At 44.1% G+C, this 20,601-nt stretch overlaps 9 protein-coding genes across 9 annotated transcripts; 5 read left to right on the top strand and 4 right to left on the bottom strand.

Annotated features, from left to right (window-relative positions):
- Positions 1-1,376: 1,376 nt before the first annotated feature.
- On the bottom strand, positions 1,377-2,108 carry O0I10_011805 (uncharacterized protein; the record flags this gene model as incomplete). The annotated part of the gene is made up of 1 exon (XM_058491767.1): positions 1,377-2,108. One exon carries the CDS (start codon positions 2,106-2,108, stop codon positions 1,377-1,379), a length of 732 nt encoding a protein of 243 aa, XP_058337460.1.
- A 917-nt stretch (positions 2,109-3,025) lies between these two features.
- On the top strand, positions 3,026-3,776 carry O0I10_011806 (60S ribosomal protein L16; the record flags this gene model as incomplete). Its single annotated transcript, XM_058491768.1, has 3 exons — positions 3,026-3,043; positions 3,115-3,253; positions 3,322-3,776. The coding sequence occupies 3 exons, from the start codon at positions 3,026-3,028 to the stop codon at positions 3,774-3,776; spliced, it is 612 nt and encodes a 203-aa protein (XP_058337461.1).
- Positions 3,777-3,812: 36 nt separating this feature from the next.
- O0I10_011807 (uncharacterized protein) lies at positions 3,813-4,769 on the bottom strand (the record flags this gene model as incomplete). The annotated part of the gene is made up of 3 exons (XM_058491769.1): positions 3,813-4,504; positions 4,574-4,645; positions 4,715-4,769. 3 exons carry the CDS (start codon positions 4,767-4,769, stop codon positions 3,813-3,815), a joined length of 819 nt encoding a protein of 272 aa, XP_058337462.1.
- Positions 4,770-5,054: 285 nt separating this feature from the next.
- O0I10_011808 (uncharacterized protein) lies at positions 5,055-8,155 on the bottom strand (the record flags this gene model as incomplete). Its single annotated transcript, XM_058491770.1, has 9 exons — positions 5,055-5,348; positions 5,422-5,564; positions 5,628-6,454; positions 6,520-7,318; positions 7,392-7,545; positions 7,608-7,673; positions 7,767-7,805; positions 7,878-7,944; positions 8,004-8,155. The coding sequence occupies 9 exons, from the start codon at positions 8,153-8,155 to the stop codon at positions 5,055-5,057; spliced, it is 2,541 nt and encodes an 846-aa protein (XP_058337463.1).
- A 2,866-nt stretch (positions 8,156-11,021) lies between these two features.
- Positions 11,022-12,310, top strand: O0I10_011809 (uncharacterized protein; the record flags this gene model as incomplete). The annotated part of the gene is made up of 2 exons (XM_058491771.1): positions 11,022-12,107; positions 12,176-12,310. The coding sequence occupies 2 exons, from the start codon at positions 11,022-11,024 to the stop codon at positions 12,308-12,310; spliced, it is 1,221 nt and encodes a 406-aa protein (XP_058337464.1).
- A 500-nt stretch (positions 12,311-12,810) lies between these two features.
- Positions 12,811-13,599, top strand: O0I10_011810 (uncharacterized protein; the record flags this gene model as incomplete). Its single annotated transcript, XM_058491772.1, has 3 exons — positions 12,811-13,031; positions 13,101-13,242; positions 13,303-13,599. The coding sequence occupies 3 exons, from the start codon at positions 12,811-12,813 to the stop codon at positions 13,597-13,599; spliced, it is 660 nt and encodes a 219-aa protein (XP_058337465.1).
- Positions 13,600-14,028: 429 nt separating this feature from the next.
- Positions 14,029-16,114, top strand: O0I10_011811 (bifunctional purine biosynthesis protein ade10; the record flags this gene model as incomplete). The annotated part of the gene is made up of 6 exons (XM_058491773.1): positions 14,029-14,044; positions 14,101-14,227; positions 14,288-14,520; positions 14,603-14,745; positions 14,808-15,503; positions 15,563-16,114. 6 exons carry the CDS (start codon positions 14,029-14,031, stop codon positions 16,112-16,114), a joined length of 1,767 nt encoding a protein of 588 aa, XP_058337466.1.
- Positions 16,115-16,339: 225 nt separating this feature from the next.
- Positions 16,340-16,988, top strand: O0I10_011812 (uncharacterized protein; the record flags this gene model as incomplete). Its single annotated transcript, XM_058491774.1, has 5 exons — positions 16,340-16,414; positions 16,472-16,540; positions 16,598-16,710; positions 16,775-16,874; positions 16,935-16,988. 5 exons carry the CDS (start codon positions 16,340-16,342, stop codon positions 16,986-16,988), a joined length of 411 nt encoding a protein of 136 aa, XP_058337467.1.
- Positions 16,989-17,158: 170 nt separating this feature from the next.
- O0I10_011813 (uncharacterized protein) lies at positions 17,159-18,667 on the bottom strand (the record flags this gene model as incomplete). The annotated part of the gene is made up of 1 exon (XM_058491775.1): positions 17,159-18,667. The coding sequence occupies one exon, from the start codon at positions 18,665-18,667 to the stop codon at positions 17,159-17,161; it is 1,509 nt and encodes a 502-aa protein (XP_058337468.1).
- Between the last annotated feature and the right edge of the window lie 1,934 nt (positions 18,668-20,601).

Below are 20,601 nucleotides of genomic sequence, written 5' to 3' on the forward strand. Positions count from 1 at the left end.
GTGTAATCTATGTAGCTTCCCGAGGAGACCTAAATTTCCAGCTCTTCCTTGTCTCTTTCTTCCATTCGCAACCGTTGCTCCCTTCATCTACAACTACAAACTGCGAACGATTATCCTGTTTCGACCCATCATGTCCATTCTATAGTTGTCTGGATCCGATTGTCTTTGACTGAAGGGCATGTCCATGGCGTGTGCATCCCATTACAACACCTGCCTTCCTCCTGGGAACTGGACCTCCTCTTGTACATTCCTCTGCCACAACCAAACCTAGCAGCATTCAGTATGCTCTTTATTCGATTGTCTCAAACAGCATTCACAAGCATGGCACCCTACTACAATACACGCTCTCGCACTCTCCTCTGCCACAGCCCAACGTATCAGCAGATACTACTATAAAGCAGATCTTACTCCATTGTCTCAGCTGGTTGCAGTAACGAGTCTTTCAGCCTTCTCGCGTCAACAGCATATAGCCATAGTATAGGAGCGGTTTTCACATACGTATAGCAACTCACTCCAATACATACGATTTTTTACGGCATATGGATATGGATATTTCGTTGGTGCATGGGGGAATGGAAGGATGTGAATGTATACAACACATGGGAAGAGAGCCTTGTTCTTATATATTTATTGTCAACTTGACTGTGATGTTATCATCCTGGACGATTGGTGCAATCAGCTATTGTACTTTTTCATGAGAGTTCATATCATCATCGTTGTGGCACCTGCCAAGCATGGACAACGATCATCATCCAACTGCATATTTGACACCTAATGCTATCACAACAATGACAATGATGATAACGACAATGAGATTCAAAAAGAAGCCTGCAAGATCACAGTCTTTTCTACTTGTGTGCTTTTTGGATATTGGGGGTGACGAGGAAATTGACGACTGCTGACCAGTACGAGTACGAATGATGATGGCGGACGAAGACGAGGATGGTGGCAATGTAGCTAGATGGAATAAAGCATTATTTATTTATTATGCACTTGCAGTTTGCTAGCTTGTGGATTACATACTATTGCTTCGAAGATGGAATAATAAAGGTGGTCCGGTTATCGGTCATGCAAGAAGTGTATGACTTTTGTGATACAATAAGGAGGAGTGAGATGACCTTGAGAAGAGAAAAAGCGAAGAGATCCCTGCATTGAATTGATTACTGGTGGGTTCACATATACAAAATAGTTTATGCGAGTCGACCTTCTACTACTACAATTCTCGTCAAGATTGCTTTCGGTTTTGCAGCGGTGTGTCACATATTCGAAATGCGTACGTGTATCAGGCTGTGTCAATTATGATATATTTATTGAGGTGATGTTGCTAACTCAGCTTCATTGAACTTTTCCCAATGGTTTTTGTGTGCTGGCAAGGGTTAATTGGTTTGGGTGCCATAATCGCTTTTTGCAAAGACGTCAACCAAATCCGCCCCTGCCAGTTTGGCATCCATGTAATACGATTCAACGAGCCCTGAGGCTGGTTGCGCCTTACTATGCAATTGCTTCTTATCGAACTCCTGAGACGCATCAAGAATCTCATAAACGTCGTTAGGGTTGAGTGTCCCCTTTTCCAAATTACGAAAAAGCTCTGGATGAGCCTTCTTTATATATTCCACAAGCTCTGGATCATCCTTCTTTAAATATTCCACAAGCTTTTCTGGATGGTTCTGTAGATATTCATCGCGCTCTGGATATTCACAAGTTATACGGCCGTTGTGTGGGCTGCAGTCTACAAGGGCCCATCCACCATCCGAAAGGCACTCATAATGTACGTGTTTGTCTGGCGTTTCCTTAGTTTTCGTCGCGGCGCTTTTACAATCTTTCTTGGACCTATTAACATCGGTTGGGTACTCTTTTCTATCGCCACAATGGTAGAAAACATCGTTGCCTTGTTGGTCAGGATACACTGCTTGATAGGTGTGCATGACTTCTTGAGAGTGTTCCCCGTTTGACATCTTGAATTTAATGCCGTCACAGTAGGCCAGGGCTTCCTCCTTCGATTTGGATAGGTGAACTTTGACAGCAACGACAGGAGGGGCAATAAATCCAACCATAATGGAAGCAAATAGCAATAGTAATGCCGATGAGGAATAGCGTCCTTGATGCATAATGTATTATTGTGAAAGAAGAATGGGTGAAGAAATGTGTCAGACGATGCATGATGGGTGTATTTATATTGTATTAGTGGCTATTCTATCACGTCATCGTCATCAACAGGAGTATTGAATGACGATGGAACTTCCACATGCATGATGTGGGCGCAAAATGAGGTAGTATATGTAGCCACACTAGTAGGTCAACAACATCCTGCACCCCTGAAAGCAAAACAAAGACGAGTGACTTGAGTGTGAACGATGCTATCTTTGGTCAACTAAACACGGCCTTATTAACATGTGTAGTATGTAGCTAAAAACCTTTATCCTCTTAAAAAAATGCAGATGATATGGAAAACAACTTGGGAAGAGCTGACAGTAGTGATACATATTGACAGGCTTGTCATGTGTGCGAGCATTTATTGTGGTGGAAGTGGAAAATGGGGATGATGCTAAAAGGATGTGAGAGTACTCATGTCTACAAGGATGAAGCTATCGCTGCTGATGCTATTATGATCTCGTTTGCATGGTAGATGATGACATCCCACGCACCCTATCGTTCCCGGCATTGGAGCATGAACCTTACCCAGGAGATGGTCCACTTTCATTCATGAGCATGTGCATCGACCCCTACTTCCTATGATGACTACACATGTAAACATCAATCCAATTCAATGAAAATTGTACTTTGGGAGCGAAGCGAGATTGTGTTTTATGAAATAACAAGTGATAACAAGAATTTTAAATTATGTACTCGATGCCTCGTTTAAAGGGCCGGTGAATGAATAAACGGTGATTGACAGGTGTCAAGTCTGTCCTTGTGATTGGCTGACCAGGTGTGTTGTCGGTGGCGACAAGAATTTTCAAAAGGTTTGTGTTTTCACGCGCGCTCAGTTTCTTTCTCTCTCTCTTTTTCCCGCCCTCTTTTTATAATGAGCACTTTTGAAAAGGTGAGTCGCTCCCACGCCATGGCGCCCAATGGGAGCAAGCTTGCATGATTGCTAATGTGGATCGTTTCCAGGTGGTTGTCATTGACGGCAAGGGTCATCTCCTCGGTCGTTTGTCTTCGATTGTCGCCAAGCAGGCCTTGAGCGGCCAAAAGGTCGTTGTTGTCCGCTGCGAGGAATTGAATGTGTCTGGCGAGTTCTTCCGTAACAAGCGTAAGTAAAGTGAAGTGGATAATAAAAGGGAAAATGGTATGAGGTATTCATCGAGATCATATATATAGTCAAGTACCACTCTTACTTGCACAAGCAAAACCGTGTCAACCCTCGTCGTGGTGGTCCCTTCCACTTCCGTGCTCCTTCTCGCATCTTTTACAAGGCTCTTCGTGGTATGATTCCTCACAAGACTGCTCGTGGTGCTGCTGCTTTGGATCGTGTCAAGCTTTTCGAAGGTGTTCCTGCTCCTTATGACAAGGTTAAGCGTATGGTGATCCCTGATGCCCTTCGTGTCCAACGTTTGAAGCCTGGCCGCAAGTACACCACTCTTGCTCGTATCTCCAAGGAATATGGCTGGAAGTACCAAGATGTTGTTGCCAAGCTCGAAGACAAGCGTAAGGCTAAGGCTGCCGCTTACCACGAGCGCAAGGTTGCTCTTGCTGCCATTGAAAAGAAGGCTATTGCTTCCAAGGCTGATACTGTCAAGGACATCAACGCTTCCCTCGCTGCTTTGGGCTATTAGATTCCTTTATTTGTTCAATTGGTATACAACAAAAATTCAATAATGTTCAAGGTGAATGTTGGAGAACAATAGATCAGTGTTCCATGGATGATCATCATCATTGTCATTGGTGGATGGGGGAGAAGGAGGAGGTGTATGAATGGTAGTGGTGTCAGGTTGCTTTGTGTGGGTAATACGTGATACGCTGCAATAAGGGGCTTCAAGAGGTCGAGTTTGTTTGCCACGGAAACCATCCAGTAATGCATGACAACAAATGGCATGTGTCACAAATATAGCAATCTCTTTGTCCTTTGCTTGTTGCAAACAATGCGTACGTGTCTTTTCCAATCGCTTCACCATGTCGGTATAAGATTCAGGGTATGTAAATTCATTGGCTATGGATGGATGTGCATAGTCCACTTGTGGCATGGTCAAGGATGTTGTTTTGTAAGATGCCAATTGTTTACGTGCAAGTGCTTCCTGTTGCCTGGATATGAGACGTGTTGCTGGGCTTGGCGGATCGCTAAAGAATTCTTCTGACATCCATTCTCCTAAACCAAGTTCAAGCCGTAGCGTGGTGTTGCGACAAGGGAAATGCTGTGCGATATCAAGTGCCGTATCAAGGCATCGTTGAAATGGCGAGGTATAAATGACGATTCGTGCAGTGGCAAAGTCAATGTTGCTGTCATGCATTAGGCGCACAAGGTATTGGCCGGTACGGTTAGCTTGGTCTCGTCCCTGACGTTGCACTGTATATCAGTGTACATTGCCCCCTTGTCCAAAATATGAGGATACAAGAGTACGAGTGGCAATATGACTTGCCTTGTCTGATAAAGGAGGATCCCACAAGCCGTGTGCTGGATCAGGTTGCCATGCCTTGGATACGTGATCTGTGGTGGTGGTGGTGGATAAAGGTGAGGATGATGAGGATGTAGAGTATGTGATGATTAATAATTTACCGAGACGTTCACCATGCCTTACGACAAAGACGGTATCAATAGCAATGGGTGCCATGGGAAAGAAATAGGGAAAAGGAGAGCAACTGTGTACGCCCGTTATTTATCAATCACATGTCATTGCAGCAGAGCATACCACCCCGCAAATGGAAGATCCCTTGTTCTCTTTTCCCCTCCTCCTTGTCGTCCCGCGGTTCCCATATTATACAAACAAAGAATGTAGTAACTTTTTCCGCCGTTTCTCTTAAAAATTCATTACGTGATATAAGAGAAGAATAAAGTAGTAACAATTACGCTTAGCTATTAGATATACAACAATTACAGAAGAACAATGATGATGACTTTAAAACAAATTAGCCCATGTGCCACGTAGACTCTTTTTACGATCCTTGGTTTGTTTCTTGTTTAAAAGATTCGCGACCGCAGCTGGATTGTCATGTTGCATGGCCAACGTATGCGTCAATAGGGCCTGATTCTCACACAATGCCTGTTCCTCACGTGGTGTCAAACCAAGGGCCACAGAATACTTTCGAATACTTTCGAATTGTGGATGATCACTGGGTCGACTGGAATCCGTTGGCATGCTTGCACTTCGTCGATCACCATTATTGTTATAGATCTTTGCGGAAAATACCCACTACAACAACAAATCAATCAATTAATCAACCCATCCCATTCCCACGTGTCACCAGAACCACATGTCAACTCACGTCGTACGAAGGTTGTTGATCGTTCACCTTGGGTGGACAAGAAAACGCCAACTTTTTGCAATTATCATGACAAATCAACGCACAGACCTCGCAAAAGATGGCTTGTGATTTCATCAAGTCGCCACACACCTTGCATTCGACCACTTTTTAAAAGTCTCGAGTCAATCAACTTGATCCATCATGCGTATATTTTCACTCGCACTTACCTTTGCCAAAGGACATTTTGATGAATCGATGTGTGATGGGATCCATAAGGATGTTCTCAGATAGGGGTCGATTATCCAAAGGATGTACCACAGAGGATGGCCTACTACCACCACCTTGTTGTCTTTGTTGTCTAGCACCTGATGGCAAGGTGTTTTCCTTTGTAGGCTCACTTGAAGAGGAGATAGGTTGCTGTTGTTGTTGTGCTACCATGGAAGCAGGACGACTACTCATGGATCGATTTTGTTGATGATGTTGTAGCATGGATGTAGGTCTACTGGCACCAGCAACAGCACTATGCATTTGAAGCCATGGATGGTCTAAGAGTTCGGTGGCTGAGGGTCGATCTTGTGGATGTTTCTGGAAACAACTCAACAGGAAATCATGCATGGGCTCTGATACATCGGGCAAAGGTGGATGATCATCCTCGACAATACGAAACATGGCAGACATGGCAATGAGGTCGGCATAGGGTGGTTTGCCAGTAATCAACTCGATCAATGTGCATCCAAGTGACCAAATATCCGATTTGGATGATGCTCCCTTGAGTTCAATCACCTCCGGTGCCATCCAATTGGGTGTGCCTGATACATCATTCGCATCAACCTTGGTTTTCTTGAGGTTGAGGGAAACGCCGAAATCGGATAACTTGACATCGCCCGTTTTGGTGGTAAGGATATTCGCTGCCTTGAGATCACAATGCACCACTTCATTCGCATGCAAATATTCCAAGCCATTCAGGATCTTCATGCAAAAGGATGCAACGAGCTTTTCTGGGAATGCACCAAATGCCTTGAGTGTGGACATGAGCGAACCTCCTTCTGCATACCTATCATCATCATTATTAGTCACCATCATATCAAAGAGAGAGAGAGAAAGAGATCGTTCACTTACTCGAGGATAATGTTGATATGATTTCGACTAGGAATGAAGCCGAGGTATTGAATGACGTTGCAATGACTGAGCGTCTTGAGTAAGGTCGCCTCTTTCATGATATCATCTTGATCTTCAGCATCATGCAGCTTGATCCGTTTGACAGCAACTGTTTCACCCGTACCAAGATCCAATGCTCGATAGACGGCACCAAATTGGCCCTTCCCAATACAATTGCCAAGTTGATATTGTGCACGTGTCATGCCATCCTTGCTTTTGAGTAACAGCTTTTCAGCTGAACGCCCTTCCTCCACCGATTTGGCGAGATTGCGATCCAACTTGCGTCCAAGACTTTCTGCTTTGATATGTTGAGACTGAGGACGAGGAGGTGGAGAATGTTGATGGTATTGGTTTTGGTGGTGGTGTTGTTGTGGAAAGTTGACGCTTTGTCGACGTGTAGCTTTGGGTGACCCATTGGGCGACGACATGAACGAGTTACATGAAGAAGTGGATGAGGTGCGTGATAAAGCAACGTAATCGGATTGTCTTCCTTGTGTTGCAAAGGTAGGTCGTGAACATGTCGGCCAGCGATCTTCATCTGTTGCACTTGTATCGATACTTTTACGTCGTGGTCGTCTTTTACTAGATGCAGGACGAAGGGGTGATTTCGGAGGCCGAGCCAATGCAGGATTATGGTTCAACGTTGTCGTCGTATCAGGAAAAGTCGTGCTGATGGAGAAGATATCGCGTACATCTCGGTGCCCTGAACAAGGATCATTGCTAACGTCATTATCAACGGTTGTCGTCGTCGTTGCTATGTCTACCATGATGGATGGTAAGTTATCATCCCATTCCCCTTTTTACCCCTTTCTGAAATTAAACAAGCCGCTCACCCATTATAGTAGGTTCCTCTACTTGCTCTTGCTCCTTTTCCTGGGGAGATCCAGCTGACTGTTCATCATCATCCTCATCATCCTCCTCCTTGCTATGCTCCTCCTTCTTTTCATTGCTATACATTTGTGCAATTGCCATAATAGTATGGATGACCTGCGCAAGGGTCTCTCACTGTTAGTATCAAGGAGTACACATTCAATTTCTTTTTTACTTACCGCCGGAATGTCTTTTGCCTCAAACAGGTCACTGGTTTCGAAAAGTTGACTATCGGAAAGACCAAGCTAATATAGCTCTTTTCAGCATGGATGTCCTCCTCCTCTTCCTCAGCCGCACAATAGAACATAAAGCACAGACACATGGAAACATCTTCATACCTGACGCGCTCCTTGCAAGAACCGAGTGATATTATCCATCTATACCACCGTGAATGTATACATTAGCAACCCTCTTTTATAATAAATTTAGCTTCCATTGCATGTACATACCTTGATAAATGTGAGATTGCGTTGTCCCACATGCTTGATGGTTCCTGGTCGTAATTTGTTGACGAGGCTATGTAGATGCTTGTTGATGAGAATCGAGTCATTCTTCCAGATGGATGATATACGTACTTGCAAAGCAAAACGCCATCTTTGAGCATCTCATGTAATTTGCCGCATTCGATAGGTGGATCAATATCACCAAGGACTTGATTCATAAAGTCGACAGCCGCCTGCTCATGGCTCTTGTCAAGAAGGATATCAGGTTGTTTGGATCGGGCCATTCGTGATTGTGTGCACGAGGATGCTGCTGCTGCTGCTGACATAAAGGTGTGATAAGGTCAGCCAATAACGCAATAGGGTTGGTTGGCAAGGAACAAATCAAGGGCCTTATGATAAAGGTGAAAGAGAGAAAAGAAAAGAGAAAAGAAAAGACGAGCGGAAAGCGATATACAAAGGACTGACTTTTTGGCATAGGAGTAATAGAAAGTGAGAGAAGGGCATGTAAGCGTCTTTTTTTTCTCAAGACACATTAACACCATCACCCCTCTCTTCACGTCCATGCACATGCTGTGATGGATAAAACTACTCCCAAACCCGCTTACAGAAGGTATACAGGCGCGTGGTGGAATCATCGTTGGTTTGACAACAGCTGTTTATGATCATTAATGGGGTATGTGCTCAGCTAATAATAATGAGAGCACAATAAGAGTGGTGATGATGATGATGCTGATCCTATAGAGGGGTGTGTGTGTTCGTGCGTGCGGATAATGTTGGTCACCTCTCTTTTTTTCTTTTTATTTGATTTGCGATTTGTATTACTTTGTCCCTGACACCTCTCCTCCTGGTCGGTTTATAATACTTTGGAAAAAAGGAGACCATGCCAAGGGAGCCGTATTTACGCGGGCTTGTTCACAAAACTCTCGAGATGTGGTGATTGCCAGATACATAATGATCGTCAATACAACAATGGCATGAATCATGTAATGTGCATTGTAGGCAATGACTTACATACGCTCCCAAATAAGAGTGATGGTGAGTATTTATGCGCATTTAGGGTCTACCTGACATCCGCATGACATTGGCCCCAAAAAGGCAATCGATGACATGCGTGGAAGGATCAACAAAGTCAAAGTTGTATTGAAGGAAAAGAAAAAAAAGATGCGAGAAAAACATTTTATGCGAAAAAAAAAGATCAATCGTAATATAACCGGATTTATAAGTCAGAGGCGAATGTATGGATGGATGGATGGATGCGAGTTTTATCCCTAAAAGCTGAACCAAGGGGTGTACAGTACATAGTATGATGTCGATGGTGCTGTGTTTGCACCAAATGGCGAGAGAGTAAACAGAGCGTGGCACTTTTTTTGTACATGCGGCATTTTTTAATGACGGCGATGATGTGGCTGCAGTGTAAGAGAATGGTGCCACAATGCAAGTACGGCATTGTTTGTGTTTCAGTGAGTGCATAGAATATGGGATGGGTCATAAAGAAAACCCGTCATCAGATGATGCGAGTGTGCTGCATCTTCTGACAGATGTGCCAAGTTGGAGTATACCTAGCAGGAATAATATCCCAAACATGGAGATTACCACCGAGAACTTGCTTCCATATCCCGATCATTCCTCCGTTGCCCCCTGCTACCATCATTTTGTCGTGACCCACTCCTTTGGAAGCACAACCAGGAGATTTTATCCTATCTAAAACACGCGTCATGTTCCTGCGTGAGGATTGAGTACCATGCGTATGTATACTTAGATGTATACAAGGAACTTTTGGATGCAGCCTGAGGGTGAGTAAGTGTGTGTGTATGTCATGTGTGCACTTGCATTTGGCTATTATCAATCAAGAAGAACACAAATAGATGGATCAGCGCGATTGATGTGATGAGTGAGCCCTTGTTGAAAGCTGGTCTATGCGTAAAGCTCCCCCCCTTTATCCCGTATGTAGGGGAAACGAGCTTGCACATGTTGCGGATGAGTCTTGATGTGAACCACGTCTGCTTGCAGAGTGTAATTAATAACGAGCTGCATGTACCTGGCAAACACCAACACACGCAAAATGAGCGCACGCTATTCAACATCCCCTTCTGTTGTTGACGGTGTTGTTGCTCCTTCAACGTCCTTACCGATACAGGTGATCCACCAAAGAATACGTCTTTCAAGGGGAGATTATTATGATTGTTTATGTTCTTCTCGGACGCGTGTGCATGTAACACTATCAATGGGTGTAGAGCATTGGGTGCAACCAGGGGCACACGTGCTTCAACAAGCTGTCATTTTTTTCAAAACGAGGGCGGGATATATGTATGCATGTTTGTTTACTCTATGGTATCATGTCCATTATCCATCCAAGGTTGTCTTGTTGGATTAGCAGTATCATTTTCATGATCACTATGCATCGATTTTCATAGTGGCTCTTTTAAACGTCGCTTAAAATTGCGTTTGATATACATACATGAGAGCTTAGGGATGATCCAACGACTTGGATGTAAAGAGTAATCAAGAAAGGGGGGTGAGCAAGTATAATAGAGAAGATTAACGTTTATCTCATTCATTCCAAACCCTGGCCCATCATTCCACTCCCCCAACAAACATGATGGTGTGTACTCACCCCCGAAACTAGAATTCAAGAGCTGTGCTGCTGCTGTCGATAGCTGCAAGCTCCTCTTGCTACTACATATTACTACTTATCTTTCCCCATCACTCGATTCACATATCCGCTAGGTCTTGGCGACATGGTACTTGCCAACTTTTTGCCACCCTTTTTCTGCTTGATATAATTGTTCTCGCTTCTCCTGAACGTGCATAATTAGAACGCGTAAAACAACCCCTCAGCTCCACATCAACCCCTCACATTCCTTCACTTTATTAGAAGAACTGCGAGATACAACAACACGCGCACCTGCCAACACACACACACACGCGCACACACCAGCGTCGTCTATATATAGACATATGGTATTTCACCCTCTCTTTCTCTTGACTGCTCCAACCTTTTTTTCTTCTTCTCTTTTTGTTCTCTGCTTTTTGCATACGCATATATATATATATATAAGCAGAGCCATATACATACGCATCATCGTTGCTGTACACTACATACATTACTAAGGAACACACACCTATATGACCCAGCATTATTTTTAAATTATGAACGGTATCAGTGGATTCAGCAACAGCACCACACCCACCACAGTGGCCACCACTCCCGAATGCGATGATTATCTTTTATGCCACAACCAACAACAACCTTGCTTTTGTAACAACGTTGTTCCACCACCTCCACAGCTTATCGATGACATGTGGTCATCATACCACAACATGACGACACCACTTGCAATGACTGCTGCCAGCATGGGTGCATGTCAACCACCACCACCTCCACCTCCACCTCCACCAATGATGATGCCATGTGGTGGAACACCATCATCATCATCATCATCACCAAGCAGCAACTCGATCATCGATTGTGAATGTTGTCGTGCATCTCAACCTGGGGACTTTAAGCCATCTTTTTACAATCCATTTGAAGTAAAGCATCGACGACGAACATCGCGTGCTCAATTCAAGGTACTCGAAAAGACATTTCACGAGACCCCCAAACCCAATGCACAAAAGCGACGTGCCTTGGCTCAGAAATTAGGGATGACACCCCGTGGCGTGCAAGTGTGGTTTCAGAATCGACGCGCCAAAGCAAAAGCTCAACAACGTCGTGAACAGCAACAACAACAACAGGAGCAAAATGAACAACAACAACACAACATGTCACCTTCGTCTTCATCCACATCCATGGTTGATCATCAACAACAACATCCACTTGTAGTCGAACCTATCACCCCACCTTTCCCCATGGATCCATTTTGGCCTACTACAGGAGCAGCAGTAGCAGTAGCTGCATGCAATGATGACTTTGAATGTAAAGCAATGCATCAGCAACAGCAACAGCAGCAACAGCAATGCTCAAGAAATATGGAGTATGGTGGTTGTGGTGGATGGATGGGCCATATGCCAGAGGAAGACGTGTTGACAACCGCTGCTGCTTTTGATACGTTGTTTCCATTATCACCCTCAACCACATCCTCAGCAGCCGATGCAGCAGCAGCAGCAGCAGCAGCAGCAGCATTGATCCCTCCTGTTCATCCACATGCCACAGATGACATTTACTATTTGAACGACGAGTTGCTACGAAGAAGCTCCTGTCCCATTTTGCCACAAGCATCAAATGATTTAAATGAGGTAAGGTCATCACTTTTTGCATGATCCTGAGAATGGGAGATTCACCACCTACTATCATCATTATGCAGGATATGCGACGACTCTCGGAACCCATCTTTGCTACCACCACCACCCACCATGAACTTGATCTCACCTTCCTCGATTTGGCACAACAACAACAACAACAGCCATCATCAGCATATTACAACGAATTCGCATGTTAAAAAAAAGTATATACATATATCCAACGTCGTTATGCCCGCTCCTTTTATGTCACTGGTGCCCTCTATTCTCGCCCGCAACAACTTTTTTTATGTTATGTCTTTCTTTCTCCCATTTCTAATAACCGGTTAAAATAGTATGATACACAAACAACCCCCCTCTTCATCCACTTGTAGACTTATGTACATATTTCTCTTTTCTGCTCATATCCCTCTTACTACACTTTATATCTCATCTTGGTTAGTTTCGCGCTTATAATCCACCACCTCCTCCCTCCACTTAGTATGGTATACTTTTTAGTCGCGTTACCTATCTTCCAGCATGTTATGGATACAATAGATAATCTTGGATGCATTGTCTGGTGAATGAATAGTTGTTAATTGGCATGTTGTGGAACGCGAAATGGACACGACAACCTCTTTTAAAAAAAACACGTCCGCCCTCTTTCTCTCTTCCCGCTTTCTCTCTTTCTCTCTATTTCTTTACTTTCCATTCCGTCATCATGACAGCAGACGATACCAACCATCTTGAATCGAGTGACGCCATGGTCATCGATTCGCCTGAAGTGAAGCAAGAGGAAACGCCCATGGTGCTTAGCCCTGAACAGGAACGAGTGCGTGCCAAGCAAGAGTGGATCAAGCAATTCAGACTCAAGTTCTGCATTCGACCCGACTTTGAAATCACAAAGAATATTATTCACCCGGATGGCACGTTGAATCAAGAGTAAGTGGTGGTGGTGGCAGTGGTCGTTGTGAACATAGTGACTTATGATGGGCGTATGTTTTACAACAGCTATTTTCGACCTCCTCGTGGTGCCAAACGTCAACCTACTCGCAAGTGGACGGATGCTGAAAAGGATTTGCTTATTGAGGGCATTGAGAAATATGGCATTGGTAATTTTGGTGAGATCTCTAAGGAATTGCTGCCAAAATGGGTAAGTTTTTTGTATATACATACATGTAGATGACATCTTGCTTATTGTCAACGTTGCTAGACAACCAATGAGCTACGCATCAAATGTATACGATTGATTGGACGACAAAACCTGCAACTCTATCGTGGATGGAAGGGCAACGCGGATGATATTGCACGTGAATACGCTTACAACAAGGAGCTTGGCAACAAGCATGGTACTTGGAAGCAAGGTGTGCTCGTTTATGATGACGATGGCAAGGTTGAGAAGGAACTACGTGAATATCACAAGAAGGATCAAGACAAGGGCAAGCAAAAGATGGATTCATCCAACAAGAAAAAGACCCAATCCAGTGATGAGGATGTGGAAATGAGCTAGGAAAGAGCATCGACTTGTAGATACATACACACACACACACACACACCATGCATACATCATCACGCTTTGTAAATACCACCCACTTGTAATCCCCCATAAAACAAGAGCTTCAATTTGCGTGTCTTTTAAAACAATCGGTTTTCTATTCAGATGGTTGGGTGTATGTATTCATTTATTCTACTAGTACATCGCGTAGCTATAAAGGAGCCTTTCTTTGTTTTGCATCCTCATTTAAAAAGAATGAATGTCAATGAGCCCTATGCATAATGAGATACCGACAACTGGGGATATGACACACATTGGATCGTCATTGTCTAATGAAAAAGATTGTAGATCAGCAGTCACCAATTGTTGAAAAGGATCCGGAGCAGTTGAGAGTCAATATCCATCCACCTTTGTCTCACTTTTCACCCACTTCTTTGACACGCAATGTCGCAAAAGATCGGTTGGTATTCATTCATGGTACAATGGAGAGCGTACATTGACCGGGTTATGGAATAGCCATTCTCTCCGTCTATGACAAGACCGGGTTGGTCGAGTTTGCTCAACAACTTCACGCGTTGAACGTACGCTTGCTCGGTTCTGGTGGTACCGCTAAGCTTATCCGCAATGCTGGTATCCCTATTGGGTAAAGACAACAAGCATGAAAAGGCATATGGGTTTTTAACGTTGCTCGTTTAAAAAAAAGTGACGTCTCTGATATCACCAAGGCTCCCGAAATGTTGGGTGGTCGTGTCAAGACCCTCCATCCTGCTGTCCACGGTGGTATCTTGGCCCGTAACATTGAAAGCGATGACAAGGATTTGGCTGAACAACAAATTGAAAAGATCGACATTGTTGTCTGCAACTTGTATCCCTTCAAGGAAACCGTTGCCAAGGCTGATGTTACTATCCCCCAAGCTGTTGAGGAGATCGATATCGGTGAGTTTGTTGGGCTGGCGGGGATGTGAATCATGCGGGGTTGTTGTTGTTGTTACTGACACATTACACGACATTTTTTTAGGTGGTGTCACTCTTCTTCGTGCAGCTGCCAAGAACCATGCCCGTGTTTCTATTGTTTCCGATCCCAAGGACTACAACAAGGTCATTGAAGAGCTCAAGGCTGGTCAAGTCACCCAAGAAACCCGTAACACCCTTGCTTTGAAGGTATACCTATAATGCAATGCAATGCATAGGATCACATTATTGACATGAGATTTTCTTTTTAGGCCTTCAGTCACACTGCTGATTATGATGAGGCTATCTCCAACTATTTCCGCAAGGAATATGCTCAAGGTGTCTCCATGCTTCCTCTTCGTTATGGTGCCAACCCCCATCAAAAGCCTGCTCAGATCTACGTCAAGGAAGGCAAGTTGCCCGTAACTCCTCTTTCTGGTTCTCCCGGTTACATCAACTTTTTGGATGCTCTCAACTCATGGGCTCTTGTCAAGGAGCTTAAGGAAGCTACCGGTCTCCCTGCTGCTGCCTCTTTCAAGCACGTCTCCCCCGCTGGTGCTGCCATTGGTGTCCCTCTTTCGGATGTTGAAAAGAAGGTGTATCAAGTGGATGATCTCAAGTTGCCTTTGACTCCTCTTGCTACTGCTTATGCTCGTGCTCGTGGTGCTGATCGTATGTCATCCTTTGGTGACTTTATTGCTCTCTCCGACAAGGTTGATCTTGCTACTGCAAAGATCATCTCCCGTGAAGTCTCGGATGGTGTCATTGCTCCTGATTTCGAACCTGAAGCTCTTGAAGTCCTCAAGGCCAAGAAGGGTGGCAAGTATGTTGTCCTTCAAATGGATCCCAACTATGAACCCTCTGAGCAAGAAACCCGTCAAGTCTATGGTCTTTACATGGAACAAAAGCGTAACACTTACAAGATTGACAAGTCATTGTTCACCAACGTTGTTACCAAGAACAAGGATGTATGTATTTATTGTATTGTATACCCATTAATCAAAACTAACGCAATGCTTTATTATAGCTTCCTGAGTCTGCTGTCAGAGATTTGATTGTTGCTACCATTGCCTTAAAGTATACTCAATCCAACTCTGTTTGCTATGCCAAGAATGGTATGGTCATTGGTCTTGGTGCTGGTCAGCAATCCCGTATCCACTGCACTCGTCTTGCTGGTGATAAGGCTGACAACTGGTGGTTGCGCCATCATCCCAAGGTTCTTGCTTTCGATTTCAAAAAGACTGCCAAGCGTGCCGACAAGTCCAATGCCATTGATTTGTATGTGATTGATCAAATTGGTGAGGGTGAAGAACGCAAGATGTGGGAGGAGAACTTCAACACCTTGCCCGAGCCATTGACTGCTGAAGAGCGTAAGGAATGGATGAAGGAGCTCAAGGATACCGTTGTGTCATCCGATGCTTTCTTCCCCTTCTCGGACAATGTTTTCCGTGCTTACCGCTCTGGTGTCAAGTACATTGCCGCTGCTTCTGGTTCCGTCCAAGATGATGCTGTTATTGCTGCCGCTGATGCTAATGATATGGTTCTTGTACATACTTCCCTTCGTCTCTTCCATCACTAAGTTTGAACATGTCACAATAAAAAAAATCATCCTCCTGCATTGTGTGTAAAATCATTCATCTTCTTTTATGCCATGATGAGAAGTTGCTGGGGGTGATCATCATCATCATCATCATTGTCAAAAGTCACGAGGGGTAACCATGAGTTCCTTCACACGCGTCGTCGTCTGCTCTTTCTCGAAAAAGATCTTCCCCTCCTCTATCTAGCTATTTACCACCACCAAACCATGCCAAGTGAAGCACTCTTGTTTCTTTTTGCCGTTATCATGGCAGCTTTGCTGCTATTTGTAATGGTCTTTTTTGTAAGCTATTGTCCCTTTATTCTTCTTCTTTACAACTACGTAACACGTTCTCTATAGGTAATCATGTTTTCTGATCTGGAATGCGACTACATTAACCCCATTGACCTTTGTAACAAGCTCAACCAGGCAAGTAGAAACAGTGGGATAAAGTGGCATATCACTGATGATGGGGATGCATAATAGTTTGTCCTTCCCGAGATGGGTGCTCATGCTTTCTTGTTCTTTATGTTTTTGGTGAATGGAAGTTGGCTATCGATGCTATTAAACCTTCCATTGGTGGCATTCAATGTTCAAAAGTACGTCCGTCCCCTGCTGTTGTTGAATGAAGGTACACTCAACTTGCATGAATCTCATGTTTAGGGTCACGCAAAGCCGACACATGTATGATGCAACCGAAATCTTTCGTACCATATCTCAGCATAAAAAGGAATGCTTTATCAAGCTCGCATTTTACCTCATCGTAAGTCAAGTTTTACATATACGTCCACGTGTGTGAAAGACTAACATGCATTGTGTATAGTGCTTTTTCTACTACCTGTATTCCATGATTGTCGCTTTAATCGCCGCTGACTAGTCTTTCATGTGCTTTTTGCTTATGATGTAGCGGATGTCAATATATACCCTTTTAATGTCTAGATTTTACAATATGGGATGGGATGAAGGAGGAAGACTAATTCAAGGGGGGAGGGAGGAGGAGGAAAAGTATTATTTACATGCAATGAGAGTTATAATAGTATAGTATCATCAATGGATCCAAGCTTGGTTCATCTCGCTAATGTATCTAGAATATGTTGAACGAGGCGTAGTAAACACTTGACGAGCATGAGCAGCAACCATGGCATCAACAATTGGTATCAAAAAGGATCGAAGGGGTTTACCCGGGACAATGTGGTCGTGAAGGCGATCGAGAGGTGCAAACAGGTACTCTGGTAAATCGTTGAGGGTGACAGTACAAGGAAAAGTTTCAAACCATGGTGACAGTTGGCTCTTGTATCCACGTGGATCACGGTGATCGGTAGCAATGTAAATGTTGGTGCTTGTACCCGATACGATAAGTGTATTCTTATCAGCTGGCACTGAACGGCAAATCGTTGACCATGGCGGACGATGCAATCCTTCATATGGAGGTAGTAGCTGGATACGTTTGTCCTCATCGATGCTATCATCATCTTCCTCAGTGTCGTTCTCTGATATCGGTAATGATACATTGGCGTGTGTCAATTCAGCCATGCCCTCTGCAAACATATCCATGTTGTGTCTAAGCTGCTTGCGGAAAGGACTGTCGCCAGTACGAAAATGGACGCCCACAAAAGTTCCTTCACCACCCAAATAACGAACAATGTTTTGTGCTGTTTCACCAATGGCAGTGTCTCGTCGATAATGCAGTGCCTGTGTGATCCGTTCTCGAAGTGCCAAATACTTTGGGTTGACCAACGACATCCGTGTGCTGCCAAAAATGCCGCCCAATTGCAATAACTTTTCCGGTCGTCTTCGCCAATGATCCAGCGTATACACCTTAAAGTAGCGTCTTCCAGCAAATGAATCGAAATAGTTGGTGCCGGTAGTAACCAATCGCTTTGCTTCTGCTCGATCCTCGTATAATCGCCAATCATAGATATGCTCATCGGTATGCACATACGTCTCATCAGGGCCAATACCCAAATCCTCCTGTAATCGATCCAATGATACCTGATCCTGGAAACGGATACGCACGTAGGGAGCAACGGCATGTTCCAAGTCATGTAAAGTGGTCCAATGAATGACTGCAAATCGATGATATTCAATGCAACGACTCTTGACAATGTAAGATCCCAAATCACCCGGTGTAGGAGGTCGACACTCGTACTCAAAGTCGACACTGCCGTCTGTAAGCCATCCAAGATGTTCATACAACTGATCCTGCTTCATCCATCCAACCACCGTTCCAAGAAAGGCTGGCGGTACAATAAGTGTACGATCGAGTAGTGCTGCAAGGACCAACGCGTTGGCCAACTCAATTCGCTGATTCGACAACCCTGAATGAGGCAAATAGGCAAGATAACGTTCGTTGTTTGAAGAAGAAGAAGTCAATGGTCGTCTATGCATTGAGGTGTCTGAATCGCTGCTGAGAGACAAGGTTGAAGTAAACGACATGGACGCCAAAAGAGAAAAGCCAGCAAGGACAACAATGAGAGTGGCCATGATGCGCTGATGCTTGCTGAGACGACGTAACATGCGTGGTGATATCCTTGAGGATCGGACAGCACCGTCCATTCTGTTCATGAGTTGCTCCAGCATTCAGGATATGAAAACGCCTTTGGAAGGATTTGCAAGCATGCAGAAAAATGAGAACAAGGGTGGTTGCACAGCCGCTGCACGCTCTTTTAACCCTTGGCCACGAACGCTTCAAATGCCCTACCAGTTACCATTAGTCCCCCCTCCATCATCATTGGTGATACATAAAAGCTATTACCCTTAATAAATGTTGCGCGCAATTAACCTGCGCCTCGATGATCCCTAATTTTTTTCTTGTGCTCCTCACCACGTCATACTGTAATCGCAATAAAGCACTCCTGCTTGCAGCAATAGTAGTAGAACTATCATCATCATCACATGCAAATGATAATGTCCCAATAAGCACAAGATGTAGAATGCTTCACTTTGGAGATTAAGGTTTCCTACACATCTATAGGCTTATGGGAAACGTGGCTGATGTAATAAATGGGGGGATTCAACTTTTAATAGCAATGCCATAATACGACAAATAAACTTTATCAGGTGATCTGTGCTACTACTATTATTGCTTTGAAGCTTTGATTCATTCATTTTCTATTCTTGTGTTTATTCCATTCACGATTCAGAGCATCCTATAGTATATAATGTATTTCTCGAACTTGAATGATAACACGTGGTGGATAGGCTAATGCACGGCTACACTGCAATTGATTACAATGATAACTCCTTAAACCGTCACCTGCAGCATCTTGGAGGTATTGCGTTTTTTGCTTACATCTTGAGAATCTTGGGGTTAACCATCGTATTCAGCAAATATTCGATGCGCTGCTCTTCATCATTGAGTACAAGCTGACGTTTCTTCGCCCGATGACTAGTTTCCAACCGTTTAAGTGCATGAACAGTATCCACCAACAAAGTCTATTACGCAAGATCAGACAAATCTTGAAGAAAAGGAATGTGATTATCTTACCAGTAAATCCCAGCACGCCTGTAAACATGCAGTTTGTCGTCTTTGTTATTGAAATTTGTTTGCATTGCTATTTTCATCTTCTTATGGTCAAGTACACGCTTTGCTGTGGGGTTGACATGATTCAGATGCGAATTGCATCACCTATAGAAAGAGTCAGCGGTGGTCTACATGGATAAGGAATAGACATACCACGTGCTTGCAGTAATACAAGCATCAGCTGGCTGAGCTCGTCATAGGTCGCCATATTATACGCAGTTGCCAGGCGTTTTAGCATTGACAGCAGAGCGAACATTCCCTTGTGGTGGTCGAAACTGACCTTCGACTTTGATGCTTTCAATTTGGCCCTTGATGTCTCCAGTAGGCATATTTCAATAAATAGCTTGCATTTGATGCCTTAGTGGTTGTCGTTCTTCACGAACTCGTCGGCGTCGTTGACGCATCTTGACGCCACCATGCGTATCGTTTGCGATAACCGGCGTTCACTCGGATGTAGAAATTGGATTCTGTTGTACCTTCCATCTACATGGGTAAAGAAAAGTGAACAAAAAAAATGCCATAAAGATCATCCAAGCACTTACCTCTAAGGATGTTCTTGTCTTTATACTCATCGCCGTTGTTCACGTGGATAGGGAAGGTGCAGTTTTTGTACCGGCCATCTACACGAGTAAAGAAAAGTGAGCAAACATACGTTAAGGGTCGTCCAAGCACTTACTTTTCGCAGTTGTAGGAAGGAAATGTCCCGGGGATAATCTTGCCACACCATTCCTTTTAATACGAGTGTCAATGGCGTTGAACTTTTCATCATGCTATCACCCAATGTCGTTTATGTAACCCGTACATACGCTGAAGATGATCAAATCCATGCACTTTCTTTTTCAAATCAGGCGTGGCTTCCTTCGCCGATCTATAGGAGCACGCCGTTTTCCGCCATCGCGCGGGGTGTGGTCGACCACCTAATTCAACGTTGCATATGCATATCGGGAGGTATAGCTACATGAAAAGA

Source organism: Lichtheimia ornata (genome assembly GCF_029851405.1).
Source record: "Lichtheimia ornata isolate CBS 291.66 chromosome Unknown scaffold00101, whole genome shotgun sequence".
Lineage (NCBI taxonomy): Eukaryota > Fungi > Mucoromycota > Mucoromycetes > Mucorales > Lichtheimiaceae > Lichtheimia > Lichtheimia ornata.